This window comes from Eubalaena glacialis, chromosome 7, assembly GCF_028564815.1.
Source record: "Eubalaena glacialis isolate mEubGla1 chromosome 7, mEubGla1.1.hap2.+ XY, whole genome shotgun sequence".
Taxonomy (NCBI): Eukaryota; Metazoa; Chordata; class Mammalia; order Artiodactyla; family Balaenidae; genus Eubalaena; species Eubalaena glacialis.
In genome coordinates, this window is record NC_083722.1 from 13,842,734 (window position 1) to 13,863,142 (window position 20,409).

At 41.5% G+C, this 20,409-nt stretch overlaps 1 protein-coding gene across 1 annotated transcript in view; it reads right to left on the reverse strand.

Moving 5' to 3' along the window:
- Positions 1-875: 875 nt before the first annotated feature.
- KIF13A (kinesin family member 13A) overlaps positions 876-20,409 on the reverse strand; it is a 212,360-nt gene continuing 192,826 nt past the window's right edge. The window contains 13 exon segments of the mRNA XM_061195757.1: positions 876-1,334; positions 1,336-2,133; positions 8,355-8,459; positions 8,975-9,126; positions 10,840-10,945; positions 12,017-12,064; positions 13,845-13,918; positions 14,883-15,039; positions 15,189-15,281; positions 15,989-16,165; positions 16,664-16,788; positions 18,156-18,211; positions 19,056-19,182. Of these exon segments, the coding sequence (XP_061051740.1) occupies positions 1,296-1,334; positions 1,336-2,133; positions 8,355-8,459; positions 8,975-9,126; positions 10,840-10,945; positions 12,017-12,064; positions 13,845-13,918; positions 14,883-15,039; positions 15,189-15,281; positions 15,989-16,165; positions 16,664-16,788; positions 18,156-18,211; positions 19,056-19,182 (2,057 nt within the window). The 3' untranslated portion in view covers positions 876-1,295.

Genomic DNA, 20,409 nt, shown 5'->3' on the forward strand with positions numbered 1-20,409 from the left:
GAAGTAAAACCTTAGGTGTGCGGGGCAGCGACTCCTGGGAATTTGTATTTTTAAGAGGCATCTTCTCCCAACACCCCCCAGTGAGTCTATTGCACATTTAGGTTTGAGAAGCACTGTTCCAGGGTGAAGAATTAACCCCTGGACCACATTCTTCCTGGACTTCTTGGAAGAAGGACTAAAAAGCTGATGTAGGCCAGCAAAGCAGATTCTGCTTAAAATCAGTGTAAAGGAAGCTGAAGACTTTTAAACAAATGACTGTTTAGCTTGCAAGAACAGTAATGAGTAACTTTATTTTATTCTTATGTTGGGGAAAGAGGTCTTTTCTGAGTTGTACGAGACCCCACTATTTGTTTTTTGCAGTTTATTTATGAATATGCTGTATAAATGACCACACACTGAAATTTTAAGGGCTAGTATAGAAGACTTGGGGGAAGAAGCCAGCAAACTGGGATGATAACTTCCTCAGCAAAACAGAGAGACAGACGGGCACCCTGATTATCTGCTCCTTCACTGAGCTGCTTTCTAATTCTCTTTGTTTTGCTAAGACTGGCGCTCCCATACCCCTTACACAGCTATGGCTGGGGTGTGGGATCAAAACAGTGACCCTGAATGGGAAGAGATGGTGGTACTCTTATCTTAATTATATAATTCACTATTTTCCTTAGGAATATTAGCAAAAACCCATTTTGTTCCAATACGAAAATTAAACACTATAATAAACCAACCTGGGTAACTTCCAAAGCCCACATTTAAATTGCTCAGGGAATTCACCTATGCTTCCCCAAAGCATTTTTTATCCTATGGGCACCAAATGGCTGTATTTTATCAAATCTGTGATGCATCTCTCCCCCACCACCACCCCGTGCTTTTTAACATCTCTGAAACTGCTGATATGATATAGTTTAATTGGAAGTATTTGCTTTAATGATACATAAAATAATAGCGTATCTAATAATCAAAGAAATCACAGATGCGATGAAATATGGTAGATGCTACCAGGATACCTTGGGAGAGCCCGTAATTAAACATCTCGGGGAGTGAACACGAGACTGACTGATCCTTATCGAGGTGAACACTTAATTCAACATGAACCCATATGCTGGTCCTACATATGTCATAACCCCACTCGGAAACTATGAAAGCAGACTTGCTCCGCCATAGCCAGCCAGCTGGGCAGCATGTGAACTTGGTCCCCAAGCGGGCCCATTGTCCCTGTCAGAAACATCTGAATGAATCTCTCCTACTAAGTCACTGTGATGAAGGGCCTCTGGCAGTTGGGGCACAATTAGGTGCGCTCATTGATAGCACAGGACCCAAAAGACTGCCCCTGGAATTTATCACCTGGTCATTCTCTGCCGAGGAACACAGCTGGCCAGGGTCCTGTGGCCCATCTGAGACACTCTTACTGTCTGTTGTATTTGGTAGGTTCCTCCTACTCGAAAGTTCTCCAGCAGAAGGATCTGTCAAACCATCAAAATCTTTCCCATCTGACACACCCATAAACTCTGTGAAAGAATGGTCCTCGAGGATGTTTGTGGTGTGTTCTATGGTCACCTCCCTGGGGCAGAATTCCCTGGCCGGCTGGCCATTTTTGCTGGAGCAGGCATCTTGTTCTGAACATGAGCTGGTCCTACAGTGGGTTTTGGAGTTTTTCTCAGGGATGCTTTGGGATGATGGGCTCCCTTTGGCTAAGGCACTGTTTTCCTTGAGTGGCACCATAGTTATCTTATCCTTTACCAGGCCTCTTTCTAGTTCTGTCAACTCTTTGTTTGAGGATGGTCTGAAGTCATGCACAAGTGATGCTCCGGGATGCTCACTGGTGTCTGCATCCTTTGTCTGAAGGGCCAGCTGATCTGAGCTGTCACTAGAAGGGACCACCATGTCAGACAGGGTGGCATTGGAGGCACTGTGGGAAAAGTAGCCACTGGTGATGCTGCTGGTGGTGGGGCTGCAGGACACTTCTTTCTCTAGGACCTTTGAGTTCGTCAAATCGACTTTAGAAGAAAACCACTCTCTGTTCTCCAAGCTGGCATTGTAAACGCTGAAGTCGGCAAACTCCACAGGTACGTAAGGCTGTGAACTTATCAGCTTCCGGTTAAGAGCTTCTAGATCGTTTTCCTCCTCCTCAGAGTCCTACAGAAATGAAGCAAAAGTCAGCCACGAGCTCCTTATAGCAATTGCATTGTTGAGACAGGTTGTAAACACTTTACTGTTAAAGGCATTCACCTTCACATGTTTAGTGTTTTTTGTTTTTGTTTTCTGAGTTTGGTTAAATCTTGTCACCTGTCGTGGACAAAGGTACATTATCCTCAGAGACCTGTGAGCATGAACCCATTACCATCCAAGATGAAGAGATTTATTTCTTCTGTGCTCACTCACTAATTATTAGAAACCTTTCCTCCCCTGGTTTAAGGGAAAGGATGGAAGGAAGTGCAGTAGACTTTTAATTAGTTCCTCATGATTAGTTTTCAGTTGGAGATGTTCTCATTTCTAATTAAATGAGTAGAGGGACAGCCAGAGGCAGAGAAGAGCTGCTGTTTCATATGTTCTTACAATCCTCACCTTGGGGAGCAAAGTGCAGATAAATACGATGATTTGAAAAACGTTTCTGAGCTATTTTATGGGGGGGAAGGGCCGTAAATAAAGACACCCCAACGGCGAAAGGGAAAAGAACACGATTCCAACATCCATTCTCAGTATTACACTAAATATTGTAAGTCTGTAAAATACTAAATCAATCTGACAATTACTATTTTCTAGCGTTTTTGAGAAGCATGGAAGAGGATTTGACTAGAAAGTGAGGAAGATAGTGAGAATTAAATGAAAATCTCTTTTGTCAAATAGCTTTAGGATTCTGTTTATAAAGATTGGTAAATATGCAAGAGTGGCTGTTATCATCTTCCAATCTCTCTCCCTGAGTGAATGATTCTTTTCAATTTGGTGGAAAACAATATAAAACACATGGGCATTTTATTTTCAAATAAAAATAAATGATATTACTATCTAGTCATTTCTGATTAACCTCATATACGTCTGATGACATTGCAACTATTCCTTTTCTCTTTTAAAACGTGACTTTCATTCAACAATATTCATCAAGCATCCTCTACATGCCAGTCATTGTCCTAAGAACTGGCAATACCAATGCTGAGCAAAGACAGGCATGGTCCCTACCCTTGGGGAGTTACGACTGTGGTCCTTGCTCTAAGGATAACCCTGGACACTGCTGGGTGGATGAAATTGCCATCAGTATAACAACAGAGTAACTGTAAAGATCTGGAACCAAAACATTAACCTTACTCATTTCAAGAGAGACAAAAAGAGAGAGAAGAGGTGAGGAAGAGAGAAGGGTGGGGAGGGTGAGGAAGAGCACGCTCCACGGACAGAGCAGATGGGAGTTTACAAATGAACATAAATTTCACCTGCTGAATTTTACAGCAATATTTTCTTTTCTATCTCATAAGATGCTAAATACCTAAAAAATAGCTTAATACTCTTTTTAGATTTTAAAATAGCTTGAATATAAATTATTTAAAAGCATCAGTAGTCTTAATTCCTTGTCTATTAATCAAAGGTGACTATCAAATATCAGTGATAAAATTCCAGAAATCAGCAAAACAAAATTTTTGGCAACACTAACCTCTCTGTCTTATCTTTAGCTGCATTCTAATTAAATACACTGTTAAAAAGGGAGTGGGGTAGAGAGATCTCTCCCTAATGTTGGGAGGAAACGTTTAGTAAAGGAGCAAAAATTGGACAGAACTGTCGGAATCAGTAACCTGCGCTATATTTTCTAGATTCTCTACCTGACTTGTTTAGACTCAAAATTGGATTTCAAGTGTTTGTTTCTCTTATATTTCCTTCTAATTTAAACTGGCAAAGAAACATAATCCCCAAGCCCGAGTCTCTGATGCAATTAATTACTAAAAAGTTAGCTGTTGCAAGGAAAACCAAATCTGAAGATGAGAATTTATAATTTGGGGTCTCTTTTTATGCCTGAAGTTATTTCTTCCTAACACTGAGGAAAGGTCTGTCATCCTAAAATACAACTTTGCTGAGTGAAATGTTCAAGCATGAGTTTAATGTGTAGAAATAGGTATACACTTATTAAAATCACAAAGATGAACAATTATTCCTAAAGGATTAGAATGACCTTAGTGAAACTGAAGCGTCTACAAGAACAAATAGGGATCAGTACCTAGTTATGCACTTGGGGTGGGGTTAGGGTTAGGGGAGTGACCTAAAGAGAAAGGCTAAAGGAGTGGGGACAACTAGTTCTAGAAGAAAGAAAACTGAGTAGAGATGAATCATTTTCCAACATGTACACGGAGATGGAAAGTTTATGAAGTTATGCCTTCCAAGGAGAAAAGAGGACTTAATTGGCTTAAATTGTATTTTAAGGGAATTTGGTTAGATAGACTTTTTTGGGGGGGATGGGGGGAGACAGTATCTCTTGGTTCTGTACACTTTTTATTTATTTATTTATTAAAAATGTTTTTCTTCTTTTTTTAATAAATTTATTTATTTATTTATTTTTGGCTATGTTGGGTCTTCATTGCTGCGCACGGCGAGCGGGGGCTACTCATTGTTGCGGTGCGTGGTCTTCTCATTGCGGTGGCTTCTCTTGTTGCGGAGCACGGGCTCTAGGCACGCGGGCTTCAGTAGTTGTGGCTCATGGGCTCTAGAGCACAGGCTCAGTAGTTGTGGCGCACGGGCTTAGCTGCTCCGCGGCATGTGGGATCTTCCTGGACCAGGACTTGAACCCGTGTCCCCTGCACTGGCAGGCGGATTCTCAACCACTGTGCCACCATGGAAGCCCCATTTTATTTATTTTTTAATTGAAGTGTAGTTGATTTACAACGTTGTGTAAGTTTCTGTTGTACAGCAAAGTGATTCAGTTATACAGTATATACTCTTTTTCAGATTCTTTTCCATTATAGGTTATCCCAAGGTATTGAATATAGTTCCCTGTGCTGTACAGTAGGACCTTGCTGTTTATCTATTTTATATATTAAACATTTTATACCAGAAACATTATTTATCATTTTACTTTAAAGGAGACTAAACTAAGAACCTTTCTACTGTGTCTTAAGGACAAAAAGAATGAAAACTCTTCCTAAAAGTGGGACATGGAGCAAGTTCTCAAGCTTCTCTACAGCTACAATATTCATGATTTGATTTTTGAGATTTAGTTTATGCAGCTGATATTTACCTATAGACAAAACACCTTGATTTTAAGAAGGAATCAAAACCCACATTAAAACAGTGACCTTCTGGACTTCCCTGGTGGCACAGTGGTTAAGAGTCCTCCTGCCAATGCAGGGGACACGGGTTCAAGCCCTGTTCCAGGAAGATCCCACATGCTGTGGAGCAACTAAGCCCGCGAGCCACAACTACTGAGCCCGCGCGCCTAGAGCCCGTGCTCTGCAACAAGAAAAGCCACCACGATGAGAAGCCCGCGCTCCGCAACGAAGAGTAGCCCCCACTTGCCACAACTAAAGAAAGCCCGTGCACAGCAATACAGACCCAACGCAGCCAAAAATAAAATAAATAAATTTTAAAAAAATTAAAAAAAACAAAAAAACAGTGACCTTCTGTGTGACTTTCACCTGATTAAAGTCATTTTCACTCCCGCTCTAATCAGTTGTCCCTCAGAGAGATGGTCTCTGTTTTCAGAAAGACTCCATCAGCCAAGGGTCCCCAGTACTTCTGTCCATGGTACTAAGGGGAGGGCAGCCCCTTTTAAGAAACAGCAGCAGCAGGTGATGAAACTGCACTATCTCTGGGAGCCCCTGGAGTCAGCCCAATTCTGCCGAGGGATGGGGTTTTTGTTCTGATGCTCTCGTTAAGTGTGAGACCTTGGGCAAATCACTCAACAAGTCTCCTGTTTCCTCTTCTGTAAAACGAGAGACAAAAACCATATGCTGTCTTTGCAAGACCCAAGAGAGGGAGAATTGACCTTCTTTCTGCTCTTCTGTCTGCATCATGACTTAAAAAGAGAGACTCCAAAGGCATACTGTTGCTTTTATCTTATTCACAGAAGACGCAAAGTACATTTGTCTATCTTCCCAAATTGATGAGACAACAAAGGAAAAAAAAAAAAGACTCTTTTCAGACATCTGCCCCAGAGCTACATGAGAATAAGTGTGTGCAGTTTTAAGCCAAAAAAAAAAAAAAAAATTAAGCACAGCTGTATTTACTATATTTTATGTGAAACGACAGATTTCTTTGGTAACTAGATGGGCTGAAAAATAAAAGGAACAATGTCCCAATATTGCTTCTCAAAAATGATTGCAAACTCCTTTGATCAGACTGAACCATTGATTCGCCCTCAAATTTTCCAAGAGTGGAAAAGGAAAGAAAGTGAATAGGGAACACAGGAATAAAGCAGTTTATATCCATTTGTAAGAAGAGAAATAAAATGAAATCTTCCAAAAGAGAGACTAGAACCTCAGATCAAGTAAGTAATATTCTTATAATCTACCAAAACATCCTGGAAAAGCTGCTATCTGAAATAAATCAAACCGTTCAATAGTTTCAGAGATGAAGAGTGTGCAGTGAGCTAGATATCTAAGGAGAGTAGAGGCAGGTCTCTCAAGTAAGATCCCAGCAAGAAAAATGGTTCCATCAAACCCTGCTTAGTGGGTTTCATGGTGTGTCTGATCACACAGAATCTAACTGCTGCTCAAAACTTCCTGGGTCGAGAGAATCTGGTTCCATTCTACCCTCTGCTAGCTAGAAGTCCCGAGATGGGTTTTATTTTAAAATAATAAAAGGAAAGTAAAGAAAATAACTATAAAGTAAATTGTGAACAGTGAAACTAGCTGCTGGGCAGCCCCAGAAGGGCCATCCAGCAGTCCCTTGATGGTGTGTTCTACCAAAATGTATTGTTAAAATAGGTTAAAATTTAGTGCCCGTGCAGCATGGTGATGGGTACCACGTCAATAAACAGACAGAACCAACCAGCCGGAGAATGGAAGGGGTAATAAATTAGCCACCTGGCCTTTTTAGCCCATGCTGCAGCCTTTATTAGTTAAGCAGGGGGAGGTCAAGTATGTGACTGAAGAGCTCACTAAGACTGGGAGGGACGAGGAGCAGCTGTGCCTGGCGTGCAGGCTCTTCTCCAGCAGGGACTGGGGGGGAGGGGACTTTGGGATAGAAGGACAGGGAGGACACAGAGACAGTGAGGGGGGGGGAGAGGGACAGAGGGGAGGGGAAAATGATGCCTTTCCTTCTTTCCTCAATAGCCAGGAAGAGTGAGAAGGTCATTTCTTAAGATCCCCTAGTGCTCCAAGCATGCAGGAGCCTGGCCCGCTACATGTCCAGGTCAAGTTTTAGTCAGCTTCACACAGTGTGCGTTTGCAGCATATTCTAGAACCTAGAGGTTAAAAGACCTCATGCAGATGACCCTTTGGAATGAGTCTGACATGGTGCAGCTGGGAAAGGAGAGGGCCCACACTCTGCCCACAGAGCAGACCGCATGCAGATGTGAACATCAAGCAGCCCCCTCCAGCTCCAAGCTGCATCCAAAGCCTAGGAAACCACAGGAGAGTGAAAGCTGAGACACAGAATTAGAGAATTCTTTCCAGGCATGAGAATATACACTTGCATTTTTAAACTGAGGTATCGCTTATGATCCCAAGTGCCTGGTACATAGTGTTTTAAAAACTATTTCTCCAATTTGAAATGTGAAAACCAAGTGCTAGGGAATGAGGTTTTTCAGGTAGGGTTTCAACCTACCAGTGGTAAAATACAGGTAAGCCCTCCTGAAAGCAGGACTGACACCGAGGGAGTTGGAATCTATTTTGCCAGCAAATTAAAAGAGGCTACCTGAGAGGTACAGATGATGAGGATGGGCAGTGATGGATGGTGGAGAGGCTACAAACTACAGGATAATCTTGACAATAGCATCAGGCAACACAAAAAAAGCTCTCAAACACCCACAGCTAAACGAAAGAATACTTACTCCAAGTAAGTGCAATTCCTCTAGGTAGATTAACTTCAGAATCTGGGCAATATGTACAGGCTCATTAGAAAGATTCAATATTAGTTAAAGTGATCTCTGTGTTATGCTTTTTAAAGATGAGAATCATTAAAAGTGGCTTTTTCCTTTTTCTAAGCAAATTTATACTAAGCAAAATAATAATAAGTAAATAAATAGAAGGAACACTTAGAAAAATCACAGGTCACGGCCACATCCATGCAAAATTTCATTACCGATGATCACATGATTTAAAAAAAAAGCCAAGACTCAATACAGATCTTAATTTCTTCTAAAGTATTTGGATGACTGTCTGTGAAAGGGCCTTAAACCCACCACCAGGCAATATGACAGAAATGGTTCCAGGACTTACAATCTTCTTCTCACGTTTGCTATTGTGTTCTACAGGCATGCTGCTGCCATTGCTTCCCGAGGGCACAATGCAGCCAGGGTTATGTGTCTGAGGTGGAGACATGCTCTGCAAAGGTTAAGACACACAGATGCATCACACACAGAAGACAATGACAGCCGACATACACATTAAGTACGTGCACGTTAGAAAAGCAATGCAAACACTTGTATTATGTGTGAGTAGTGCAGCCAACAACTGTGCAGGCTTGAGTTAAACTACTGATGAAATCTGACAAGACTACACAAATTCTATGGCAAATAGCATAACCAAATCTATCAAATCAAAAAAAATGCCTTTCATATTTTCAAAACACCTAGGGGACATCTCTTTCTCACTTGAAATAAATACTCTGAAAAAAGCCATAAACACAAAGAAAACAACAGCAGTAACAACAAACAAAAAACTCTACCATGACCCTATGTGCTTGAGAAAGAGATATTTACTCCAGAACAGGAACCATGGAGTGATAACCCATACATGTCAACATGTGGCATTTGACTTTGTTAATGCAAAGTGTTCCTTCTCCACAGGCATAACGTGTCCATTCTATTGTACGTGGTACAGACAAGTCAAGCATTTACCTCCTGGCTTAGAAGAGGCCTTGCTTCAAGCGCCATCCTTTTCTTATGCTCTTCTTTTACAGGCATTAGGGGCTTGAAAAACTTTGGCGGCTGAGGTGAGAATGCTTTAAAAGGGCTGACTGTTAAGGCATGAGGATTCTCTGATGTACAACCTGGGAAGACAAAAGGTATGGGTTTACAGGCACAGAGCACTTTAACCAACACACAGGAAGCGAGGCAGTGACCAAGCCAGAGGAATATATGGCGTAACAAAGAGATTAGTATGTGAATACAGTTGACCCTTGAACAACTCAGGTTTGAACTGCATGGGTTCACTTATATGCTGCTCATGCTATGCTTTCTGAATGAAATGCTCTCTCTGCTTTTCCTTTTTTTCAATAAATATACAGTCGGCCCTCCATAGTCTCGGGTTTTTTTGGTATACGCAGGGGCTCCTGGAACCAGTCCCCCATGAATACTCACAGATGACTGTATTTGGCTGAGCATTAAAACGGAGGTAGGCAAAAATGCAGATATATCTACAAAGTTACAAAGAGTCATCAAAGGGCTGGACAGCAGCAAAGAAATCAGAAACCAAATTTTCTACCTTCTTTTCAAGATCCAGCTCAAGCATCAGTTAACAGACCAATTTCAACTCACGCTGATTTTTTTTTTAACTTTTATTTATTTATTTATTTATGGCTGTGTTGGGTCTTTGTTGCTGCGCGTGGGCTTTCTCTAGTTGCGGCGAGCGGGGGCTTCTCTTGTTGCAGAGCACGGGCTCTAGGCGTGCGGGCTTCAGTAGTTGTGGCACGTGGGCTCAGCAGTTGTGGCTCACGGGCTCTAGAGCACAGGCTCAGTAGTTGTGGCGCATGGGCTTAGCTGCTCCGCGGCATGTGGGATCTTCCTGGACCAGGGCTCGAACCCGTGTCCCCTGCACTGGCAGGCGGATTCCCAACCACTGCGCCACCAGGGAAGCCCCCATGCTGATTTTCTATCTCTCTGAATTCTCAGAGCCCTTATAATCTACACATGCATTTTGGCATTTTATCATTTCCTAACTTATTATTTTCTATGTACATGTCCACAGTTGGATTTTAAGATCTCAGCATCTGTCACTGCATATAGCAAGGACAGGCTCAATACATACTCAATGAGTGAGCACTGTGTAAGTCTTCTTGCAAGTCACATTTCCCTCAAGCCACCCTGCTCCATATGACTAAAGAAGGACAATTCTTCTTTCTTGCTTTTACTTATTTCTTACCTTTTTGGGCTTCTCTTTCTCCTTCTATATTTTCTCCTCAGTTCACTGGTACAATGGCACACAGTAGGTAAAATATAAGGGATAAGTAAGGTAACAGAGCCGATTTACATATCCTAAGAATGCTGTTCCCTTCAGGGCATTGGGAGATTATATATTATATTTAGGTAATAATGTTGTCATCAATCAAATTCATTTCTGGTATCAGTTTTGAAATTTCCTTAGGGACCAGAGACATGTTCTCCTAAAATATACTTTGATTCCAGCACAAAAACATGACGGAGGTGGATATTCTTTTGGTAAAGAATGAAACCTAACCATAATGTAATAAGATATGTGTGTCTCAAAACTGACTTCAAAATCAGGAAATGACACATGAAATGTGATTTGAAAATTACAAGTGTTGCACAAAAAGCCTATTATTAATTGGATGATATAATGGATACAAAGCAAAAAAAAAAAAGTGAACAGGATATGTTCTATTCAAGAAGACAGTTTTGGATCATCTAGCAAACTAGAATTTCAGCTTCCTACCATATTATATGTCATCTATAAAAAAATTTCCCCCCATGCCTTTCCTAAGAAATTATAAAGAAATAACACAGAAAAAAAATCTCACCACTACCTTCTTTACTCCTTCGAGGTGAATCCCTGGGCAAAGTTCCATAACACGATACATCCTGGTAACTGGGGCTGTAGTCAGACATGTCTAACTGGTTCTCTGGCCAACCCTACAAGGTAGAAACACGGGTTAACCGTAATTAAGTCCCTCTAAAATGAGAAATGGGGACTTCCCTGGTGGTCCAGTGGTTAAGACTCTGCACTCCCAATGCAGGGGACACGGGTTCGACGCCTGGTCAGGGAACTAAGATCCCACGTGCCACGCAGTGTGCCAAAAAAAAAAAAAAAGAGAGAGAGAGAGAGAAATGAACCCTGATTTGAGGGGTTTTTTTCTATTTTTTAATGGCAGTATGTGCTCTTCTTTATTTATTTTTATTATTAAATAGATCTAACATGTAGAAAAGTACTGAACAATATGACAGGTGCTATCATACCCAAGGTATACCTGGAGTGAATAAATGATTTAAAGACCAAACAACAACACTTTTGAGAGTAAAACAGTTCCATTGATATTTTTCCTGGGTAGTAGGCATAAGCTTGAACTTCCCCAGGCAAACTTGGTGGTACGATTACTCTACATATACTTGAGATTTAAAAGTTCCAAGCTGGCATAAGATACTGGTATACTAAAGGGAGAAACCTCTTCCTTTATATCATATAAACTTAGTTAATCCTACTTCAACTTCTTAGGAGATGTTTATCTCCAAGGACTAGATTTTAAACTTCTTGAAGACATAATCTGTGTTTATACTTTTTGAATCATCTACTGTCCCTAGAATAGTAATTTACATACAATATATGTTAAAGAAATATTTGAATATGATAATGCTGTAAAATGTCCTTAATTTCAAGTTCCTAATTTTCCCCATTTGAAATAATTTTGATTTTGCTATGGTGGATGTAATACCTTAAGTCATTTAGAGTTAGACCCATAAACACACAGATATTTATTCAGTTATGTGTGGTATGATCCTGATATGGAAAGTATGTTAAGTAACAATGTAACACTCAGAGTGCATAGCAATTTCACACCAAGTATTTGAACTTGGAAATGGACATGCAGAGACAATGATCTGCATCAACTTAAGGTGGGAAGTCCAGAGATTTTAAAAACACCAAGATATCCTAACTTTCCAGACTTAGATTCTACTAATAACCTGGCCATGCCCACGGGTACACACCTTATCATCATCGTCAAAGCCAGAAAGGTCTGGTCGACTAGAAGAGACCTGTAAGGGATGAATGGTTTTATCAATGTGGTTTATATATTTAACATAGCTAACTAAATAAAATATCACACATACAGTTGAAGGCTGTATGACCTTCTCCTTCCCTCCTTCTTTCTTCTAATATTTATTATTTCCTTATTTATTTGAATTTATTATAATTCTGCTCTAATATTTATCATTACCCTCTTTAAAAATATTCTGATTTTCTTTTTCTAACTTAAAATTTTTTTATCCATAAATATTTCTTTATGAATCTCTAAAAGATAAGAAATTCCTACTCCCTTTTTAAAACCATAATACCATTATCACATCTTAAAAAAATTAAGTGATTCCTAAATAGCATCAGATATCCCATTAGTGGTCAAATGTCTATAAACATTATCATAGTGAATTTTGAATCAGGATCAAGACAGTTAATACACTGCAACTGGATGATATATCTTGTAAGTCTTTTTTAATTTATGAGTTTTCCCTTTTCTCTAGATCATTTTTTTCCTGTAACGTTTCCCACAGTCTGGATTTTGTTAAATGAATCCCTGTGGTATCATTTAACATTTTCCTCTGTCCCCTGTAAATATTAGTAGTTAGATCTACAGTCTTGACCAGACTTAGGTTCAATTTTTTGGGGGGGGTAGAATACTTCTTCATAGGTGGTCTTTCCTTACCTTTAAAGATATATGTTTTCCTCATTATTTTTAATATAATTAATATTTTAATAACATTTATAAGATCTATAAATTTCCTAACAATAGCTCTAGCTCTTTAATTTTCTCTACCATCTAGTATTCTGCAGTATAAATGGAATAATAGGAAACTTAGGGCTAAGGATTTCCCTCTAAGTACCACTTTAACAGCATCCCTCAACTACTGATACACATATCATTTTTTATTATCATTCAGTTCTAAATATATCCTAATTTCCATTATGATCTCTTCTTTGACGCCTAAATTAATTAGAAGACTTTTTTCAATTTACAACTATATGAGTCTTCTATTATCAATTTTAAGAACTGAACCGTGGTCAGAAGAAGTAATCTGTATGAAAGAGATTATAGGGATTTGCTTTTCGGACTACTGTAAGACAACTTTCATAAATGTTTACTGTGTTTTTAATCATTATCTGACAATTCTTGAGAATGGGGAGGCAAATAACAGTTTTCCTTGAGAGGATCTGACTTTCTCTCTGCTGCTCCTGGAAAGAGGCTACTTTGAAGTGGTCCGCGTACTGCTCTGTCCTTTCTTCCCATGACAATGCTCCCCTCCACTGGATGTAGTTTCTGTCAATTGGATTTCCTCGATGGAATGGTTGAGGAAGGTAATCAAAATAAAGACCAGGCACTATGGAAGGGTCTCTATGGAGAAGTCTGGTGCCCTATCACACTGATGGGCAGCACAGTAAGATCCATCGGGGCAGCTAGAACGGGGAATGTAAACAGACTCAAGGGCAGCGCTCAGCAGCTCTGGCAGCAGGATCTCTACCTGACTCTACCATCCTTAAACCAACTACATTCAATTTACATCTCAAAAAACTTCTTTCAAGGACATAACTTTATGGAGAGAAATTTGCACGATTCCACTAAAAGCTCAGGCACGTTACATGTAACGGCTCTCTGGTAAGCTTCGCTAGAAAAGAGGAGCAGCCTTGGCACCTTGGGATGCCCACACTGGTGCCGAATGTTCTATCCCCACCTGTAAACCCCGACCGGAGGTCCCCTGACTTGCTGCACCCCAAACCCTGAGATGCGTCACGCGGGCGGCAGCCCCTCCCGGGTGAGCTCACATTATGAACATTTGGTGTGCTGAGGCTTCGCCGCAGGTGCCGAGCTTTGGTGGAAAGCGCTTCTTTGACCGTGACTGCCTGCAAATTTGAAAAGGACATTTATTTTTCTTCCTCTGATGACAAAAGTAATATATGTTTATTGTGGAGGATTTAGAAAGTATAGAAATAAAGATCATTTCAATCCGACACTCCCTCTCCCCCCATATTTACAAAACTGTAATCGTATCGTATCCATTTTTTTTTTTTTTTGCTTAATTTATCAAAAACATTTCTCATAAATAAAACCAGGAAAACTGCAGAACTAAAGGCATTTATGTTGTGGATTTTTATATAGGTGGGCAGAGAAAAACATGGATGAAATACCACTAACTATACATCTCACTTGGGAAATTACAATCAACTTTCATGCTGCTTGTGTTTCACTCGTGCAGCAGTTTAGGTGGGACTAAAGGAAGATTTTTCTGACAAACGCCAATCTTAGTCCTCTTGTTGTTCAAAGCACACTTTCCATAACTTCGGCTACTGCCTCGATTGAATGACATCTCCTGTGCAGTTCCACTACCTAGTGGATTATTTTCACCCGAATATCCTGCTTTTGCCACAGAAGTTAATCTGGGTCCAAAAATTAGGGAGAGAATATGTGGTTAAGCACGTGGGCTTCGGAGTCAAGCTTTCTGCGTTCACATCCAACTTTGTACCCCTTCTTAGCTGGGTCACCTTGGGCAGGTTGGCTAACTTCTGTCAGCCTCAATTTTCTCATTTACAAATGGGAATTATGACAGTATTTACCTTGCAGAGTTATCTTGAAGATTAAATGAAATAATGTATCAATATTACTTAGGTGGTATTAAATAAAAGGTAGTCATTTGAATTTGTGTTACTATTTTGTCAAAGTAACTATTTTGTCTAATGAGAGGGCTACTCAAGTTTTTCTTCTCTGATAGATTGAGAGAGAAGGTGTTTGGGAAATACATTCATCTTTGTCCATTTGGGGTGAAGGCTGGTGATTTCACCCTCTGGTCCAGATGCTGCAGTTACTTGCCTGCCGGAGCCGTTCCAGGCTCAGGATGTTCTCCACCTGCAGCACGCCTCGCGTATACTTCTCGATGTACGTCTCCCCGTCTGCTGTGCCTTCGTTCTCACTCCTCGCTGCCAGGAGAGCCAGAGTCTCCCGGTCCTCAATCTCCTCTGTTGCCTAACGAGACAAGAAGGCAATTAGAATACTTCTACCTGAACAACATTTTTCTCAAAACTGTGGTGAGAAAATGATTTAAAAGTTTTGAGATTTAATGCATTTTCCAATACTCACATTTTGATATTTTTAAAAAGTAATACATACTTTACCTTTGGTATGTTGGATACTATTTCATAGGTTACACCACAGGAATAAAATATATTCTTCAGTGATATTCTCCTCTTTAAACTCTGGGTGAAACTCTGGTAGAAAAGGAAAGCTGAATTAAGCGATGTGGAAAATATAAGTTATTTAGTACTTTACAAATTGTAAAAGCAACATCAATTACTATGTTTTTGATATACACACAACACTTAGTAAAACAGAAAAAAACTGAATGGAAAAATCCTTGTCTCCAATCCTGAAGGACAATAACATCCAGCTGTTATTTAGGGATTAGACTGCAGAATTTGCAGCCCATCCAGGGTTTTTCTGTGGTTGCTTCTTTTTCCCACTTGCCGTCTTTCTACCTGATCTTGTCAGGGTTTAATGAATCTATCCTGGCACAGTCAGAAGTCAATTCAGAGGATCAGTTTTGCTGACAGCACCTCTGAGATGAGATCTGGGGAAGCATTAGGATAGAGATTTGCAGCCTGCCTTTGTCCTGGTTTTGTCACTGACCCTCTTGGACCAGACGCTTAACCTTTTTCAAACAATAAAATGTCATAACTCCACTGCCTCCTAGGATTATGGGCTTCAAATCGGTCAAGGTGGAAAAGTCCTTTGGTGGATGACATTTACCTCTGCTATCCTCATACCCTGTTATCTTGGATAAATGAGAATCAGATTATAACCTGGTAGCGATTTGCACAGCCACTGTATTAACACCCCAAAACACTACTTTGTGATAGAGAGAAGGAAAAAACTTTGTGCTCATGTATGAAACGGCACAATCAGGCCCCGTTACTACCTGTTTGTTGTAAATATTGGCTGCAATCCGTTTTCGTAATACCAGCTCCATAGCAGCCGGGTGGCTGAGCTGGACTGTGGTCTTCACTATCAGGTAAATCCGTTCATTCTGTGGGGTGACCCTATTCAAGTGAACGGAATCATGCACCGAGGAGTCCCAGGAGGCTGTGGCTGAAACCTAGGGATGGGGGAAGGATGGGGACATGGAAACAAGACAACTCAGGTGTAGCAGTTTTACGTCATGCACTAGAAAGAAAATAAATGCAACTCCACATTGAATCACAGATGTTTTTCCTCGCCTTTAAAAAAAAAAATTTATTTATTTATTATTTATTTTGGCTGCGAGGGGTCTTAGTTGCGGCATGCGGGATCTTTAGTTGCGGCATGCGGGATCTTTAGTTGTGGCACACGGGTTTCTTAGTTGCGGCATGCATGCGGGATCTAGTTCCCCAACCAGGTATCGAACCCAGGCCCCCTGCATTGGGAGCGCAGAGTCTTACCCATTGGACCACCAGGTAAGTCCCTCCTTGCCTTTTTGACAACACACACATTCTATTTTTTAAAGTTCCCAGTCCTCTTCCCCAAAGCCCAGACCACAGCAGTTTAATGGGCAGAGAGGCCCACAGGCATGTGCATTAATCTGAAGCCCTTTAAGAGATTCTTAAAGGTCAGTTACCTCCTCATCACTGTGCTTTATGATGGGCAGGTAGAAAAACTGGCTGCCATGCTCCTTGGGGAGGATGGAGTTCACGCCCGATGCATGGGGGCCCACAAGCTGCTCATTGGCACTGAGGTCATCCGCTGACCAAGTCCAGGGCACAGAAGCAAAAGTGGGGGAAACAGATTTTTAAAGCAAGCATCCAAAGTTTTTAAATATGCTTTTTACAGATGAAGTTTACATGTAATGCAATTTTATTTAGTTTTTCATTCCTGCAGTTGTAACAGCAACTCCACTAACTACAACAGCTTCTATCCTTTACAGAAACAACTCCAGGATCCAAAAAGGTGCCTTTGTGACTCTCCTATAAATGGACTGAATATATTCTATATGTAGTCCTGGGAGCAAATATTTTCACTACATAAACACACCTTAGAATTTTGCTGCTTTCTGTCAATTCCTCCTATAACGTAGTGTTAAGTTTGTGGTCCTACTTACATAACTTACACTAAATTAGAGATTTGAGTGGTTATTGCTTCTCGGCCTTTTGGCTAAGATCAAGTGTAGAGATTTGAGTGGTTAAATTATCAATTGAGAAACAAAGTTCTGAGCACTTGGCAGAAATGTGAAGACCATCTTTTTCCAATATCCTACCCAGTGTAGGATTCACCCTTCACAAATCTCTGTATATAGTCATCCAGTCTTTGCTTGTATAATGGGGAACCTCCAATAATGGGGAACTCACCACTTCATGAGGCAACGGTCTATTTCTAGGCTTTTAAAAAAACTGTTCATATGAAGAGCCAAAGCCAACCTCCTGTGTCTTCCATTCATCCATTACTGGTCTTCCCTCCAGAAGACAGGTTTTCAGGCTGTGCTTTGAGGATCCCAAGGGCCCTGCAGAAGGGCCTGCCAGAGCCTGCCCATCCCCAAACTCAGCAACTCTGCTTCCGTATTCCACACATGGGGTTCCATTTACAAGTTCATATTGAAAATGGATTTTACTGCTAAAACACATTGAAAACCCTTGCTCTATATTTGCCCAGGTTTAATCTAATTTCTACAGTAAAGGACAACCCTTCATGCAGGGTTACAGATGATCGTGTTCTAGAAACAAAACAAATGGGGGTGGGGAGGGGAGCAAAGGGCACCAGTCAGAAATGCAGATTCCTGGGCACCTGCAATGCATAAAGATTCAGATCTCTAAGGGCGATTACCTTCTCAGGTAATTTCCATGTCCGTTTCTGTTTCAGAGCAATAACTGCTCTCATGCCTTTGTATGCAGTTCTCAATCTCTCAAGTGCTGTCTTTTTAAGAATAAATTTCCACATCTGTCTTCTAGTGATTCGACATGTCATGGCTTTATATATTTGGTTGGAGTAAAAATGTCACCTAAATATGGCATGTGCGTGACTACGCAAGTGATTTAAGGGCCAAAATACTGCGGGTCTGATTAGATTACAAACCTAATTCAATGTGATAAGCCTTGGAACGTCAGGTTCAAACTTACCGTTCAAATCAAGGAAGAGAACAGGTATGTGGGTTTCCATTCCAGGTGGTGGGATCCTAAATTTAATAACAATATTTAATCATAACAAAATATGTGTTTTACATCTTGTTAAATAACCAAACATGACAGAGGCATGAAAGCAGAAGAGAACCACTGTGGAGTCAGATACAGGTTCTACAAATGAGATATTTTCACAGATCTTGTCACCCTTCTTAACACAAATCATGGGAATTATGTGACTTATATAAAGAACTACCAGTCATATGAATTACATGTAATTAATTGAAACACAGATTATTTGAAGCCTTTCTGAGAATCATTCTAGTGATGGGAAGAAGGGAAGTGGCTATTGTTAGAGGAGGAACAGGGGACAGGATCGATTTGCCTCCAGAGCCCAGGATCCCATGCTGTTTCTTCTGGGCATTAGGACTGACTGATCAACCCACTGACTGACTGATCAACCCATTGACTGACTGATCATTGTGGATGTAGCGCTTAAGTGCTGACTCTATGTTGAGTCAAAATAAACAGGCAGGAGGGCAAATAAGAAGACATATTTTCTGCCCTTTTCAAGTATGCTCTGGAAACACCCTTCTTTCGACCCAAGATATGAGAATGTCTGGAGATCAGGTAATCATGTCCAAGGGGCTCATGCCAAGGGCTGGAGGACTGTCTATCTGACTCCCGGCCAGTGGTAAGTGCTTGCTGGCTTCCTGTGAGTGGAAGATGGTTGCAGTGGGCAAGAAGAAGAGCGAGGGGAGCACTAGGGCTGGGTGGCCCTTCCCTGGACAGCCCACGGTACTTAACATTTTCTGTGACAATCCTGGCAGGTCACTCGCATGCCCCGCCACAGACCACGGCACCCTAGTCAGGCCTGCCTGGAAGGAAGGGCGGACTCACCAGTCGGCAGGCGCCCCGGGGATCCCGCTGCCCGGCGCAGGCACCAGCACGGCATTCCGCTCCTCCGTCAGCCCTACCCACTGCTCCACCAGACGGGCTTCCCGCTCCACATCGTCCTCCGTCTTCTCTGCGGGACAAAACGAGGGCATGAGCGCCAAGAGGGAGAAAGGACAGTTTCTAAATTTAAATCTATTTGCACTCAGTGGTACCCACAAGTGCCTTAAACATCCACGGTGTCCCAAGTAGGGAACTGAGGCTTTGAAGTTTAAGACGGAGCACCCAGACAAGCTCAGAGAGGCTAGGACACTAGCCTAACAGATCGTAAACCCAGGAAGAGTGGAAAGAGTGTTGGAACAGGGATTGGAAGACTTGGGTTATTTTACTAAGTTCTGTAATGTTGGAAGGTCATTCAACAGATGAGTCTTAGCTTCCTAATTTGTCAAATAGGGTTAATACAAGTCATGTCTACTTCACGCACCTGTCAGAAGGACCAAGTGCAATAATGGATGTGACATTGCTTTATAAAACCACACGTCATTTTATAAGGATAGAGGATTAAAAAACACCATATATTGCACTCTGCAAAACTAACTTGTTTTCCTTCATGCTCGTTATGCAAGGGATTTTATTTGATCTATTCTGCAATCCTCTCAGCCTAGTTCAACTCTGGAGTTACCTGGGCAGAGGCAAAGTGGGTTTTCACTAGCAGGTTGAGCGCACACACACACACACACACTGAGGCCAAAAGCAGAACGCAGAGCCAATATGTTTTACTGGGGGAGGACTTTCGCCGACTTCTACGTGAAGCGGATTCACATTCAGAACATGTCCTTCGGTGGAGAACCAACCACATTGAGTGAATCGTTCACTCAGGATGAGAAACCGGGTTTTTTTTTTGTTTTTAATTCATTTTTACTTATTTATTTTTGGCTGTGTTGGGTCTTCGTTGCGCTGCACGGGCTTCTCATTACAGTGGCTTCTCTTGTTGTGGAGCACAGCTCTAGGCGCACAGGCCTCAGTAGTTGTGGCGCACGGGCTTAGCTGCTCCGCGGCATGTGGGATCTTCCCGGACCAGGGCTCGAACCCATGTCCCCTGCATTGGCAGGCGGATTCTCAACCACTGCATCACCAGGGAAGCCTGAAACCGGGGTTTTAAGCGCAGATTTCTGCTCTAGAATCCAAGTGGCCATTGCAAGCGTAAGCAAACTGAATCCTCGGAGCTGGGTGGTGGCGAGTGGAGCTGCAGGCCGGCTTCAGGCCACCCCGAAGGAGCCAAGAGCGTGGCTACCGCCCAATGGTAGCCACGGCCCCCCTGCCAAGTGTCGTGGCTTCAGAAGTGACCCTTTAGCTGCTG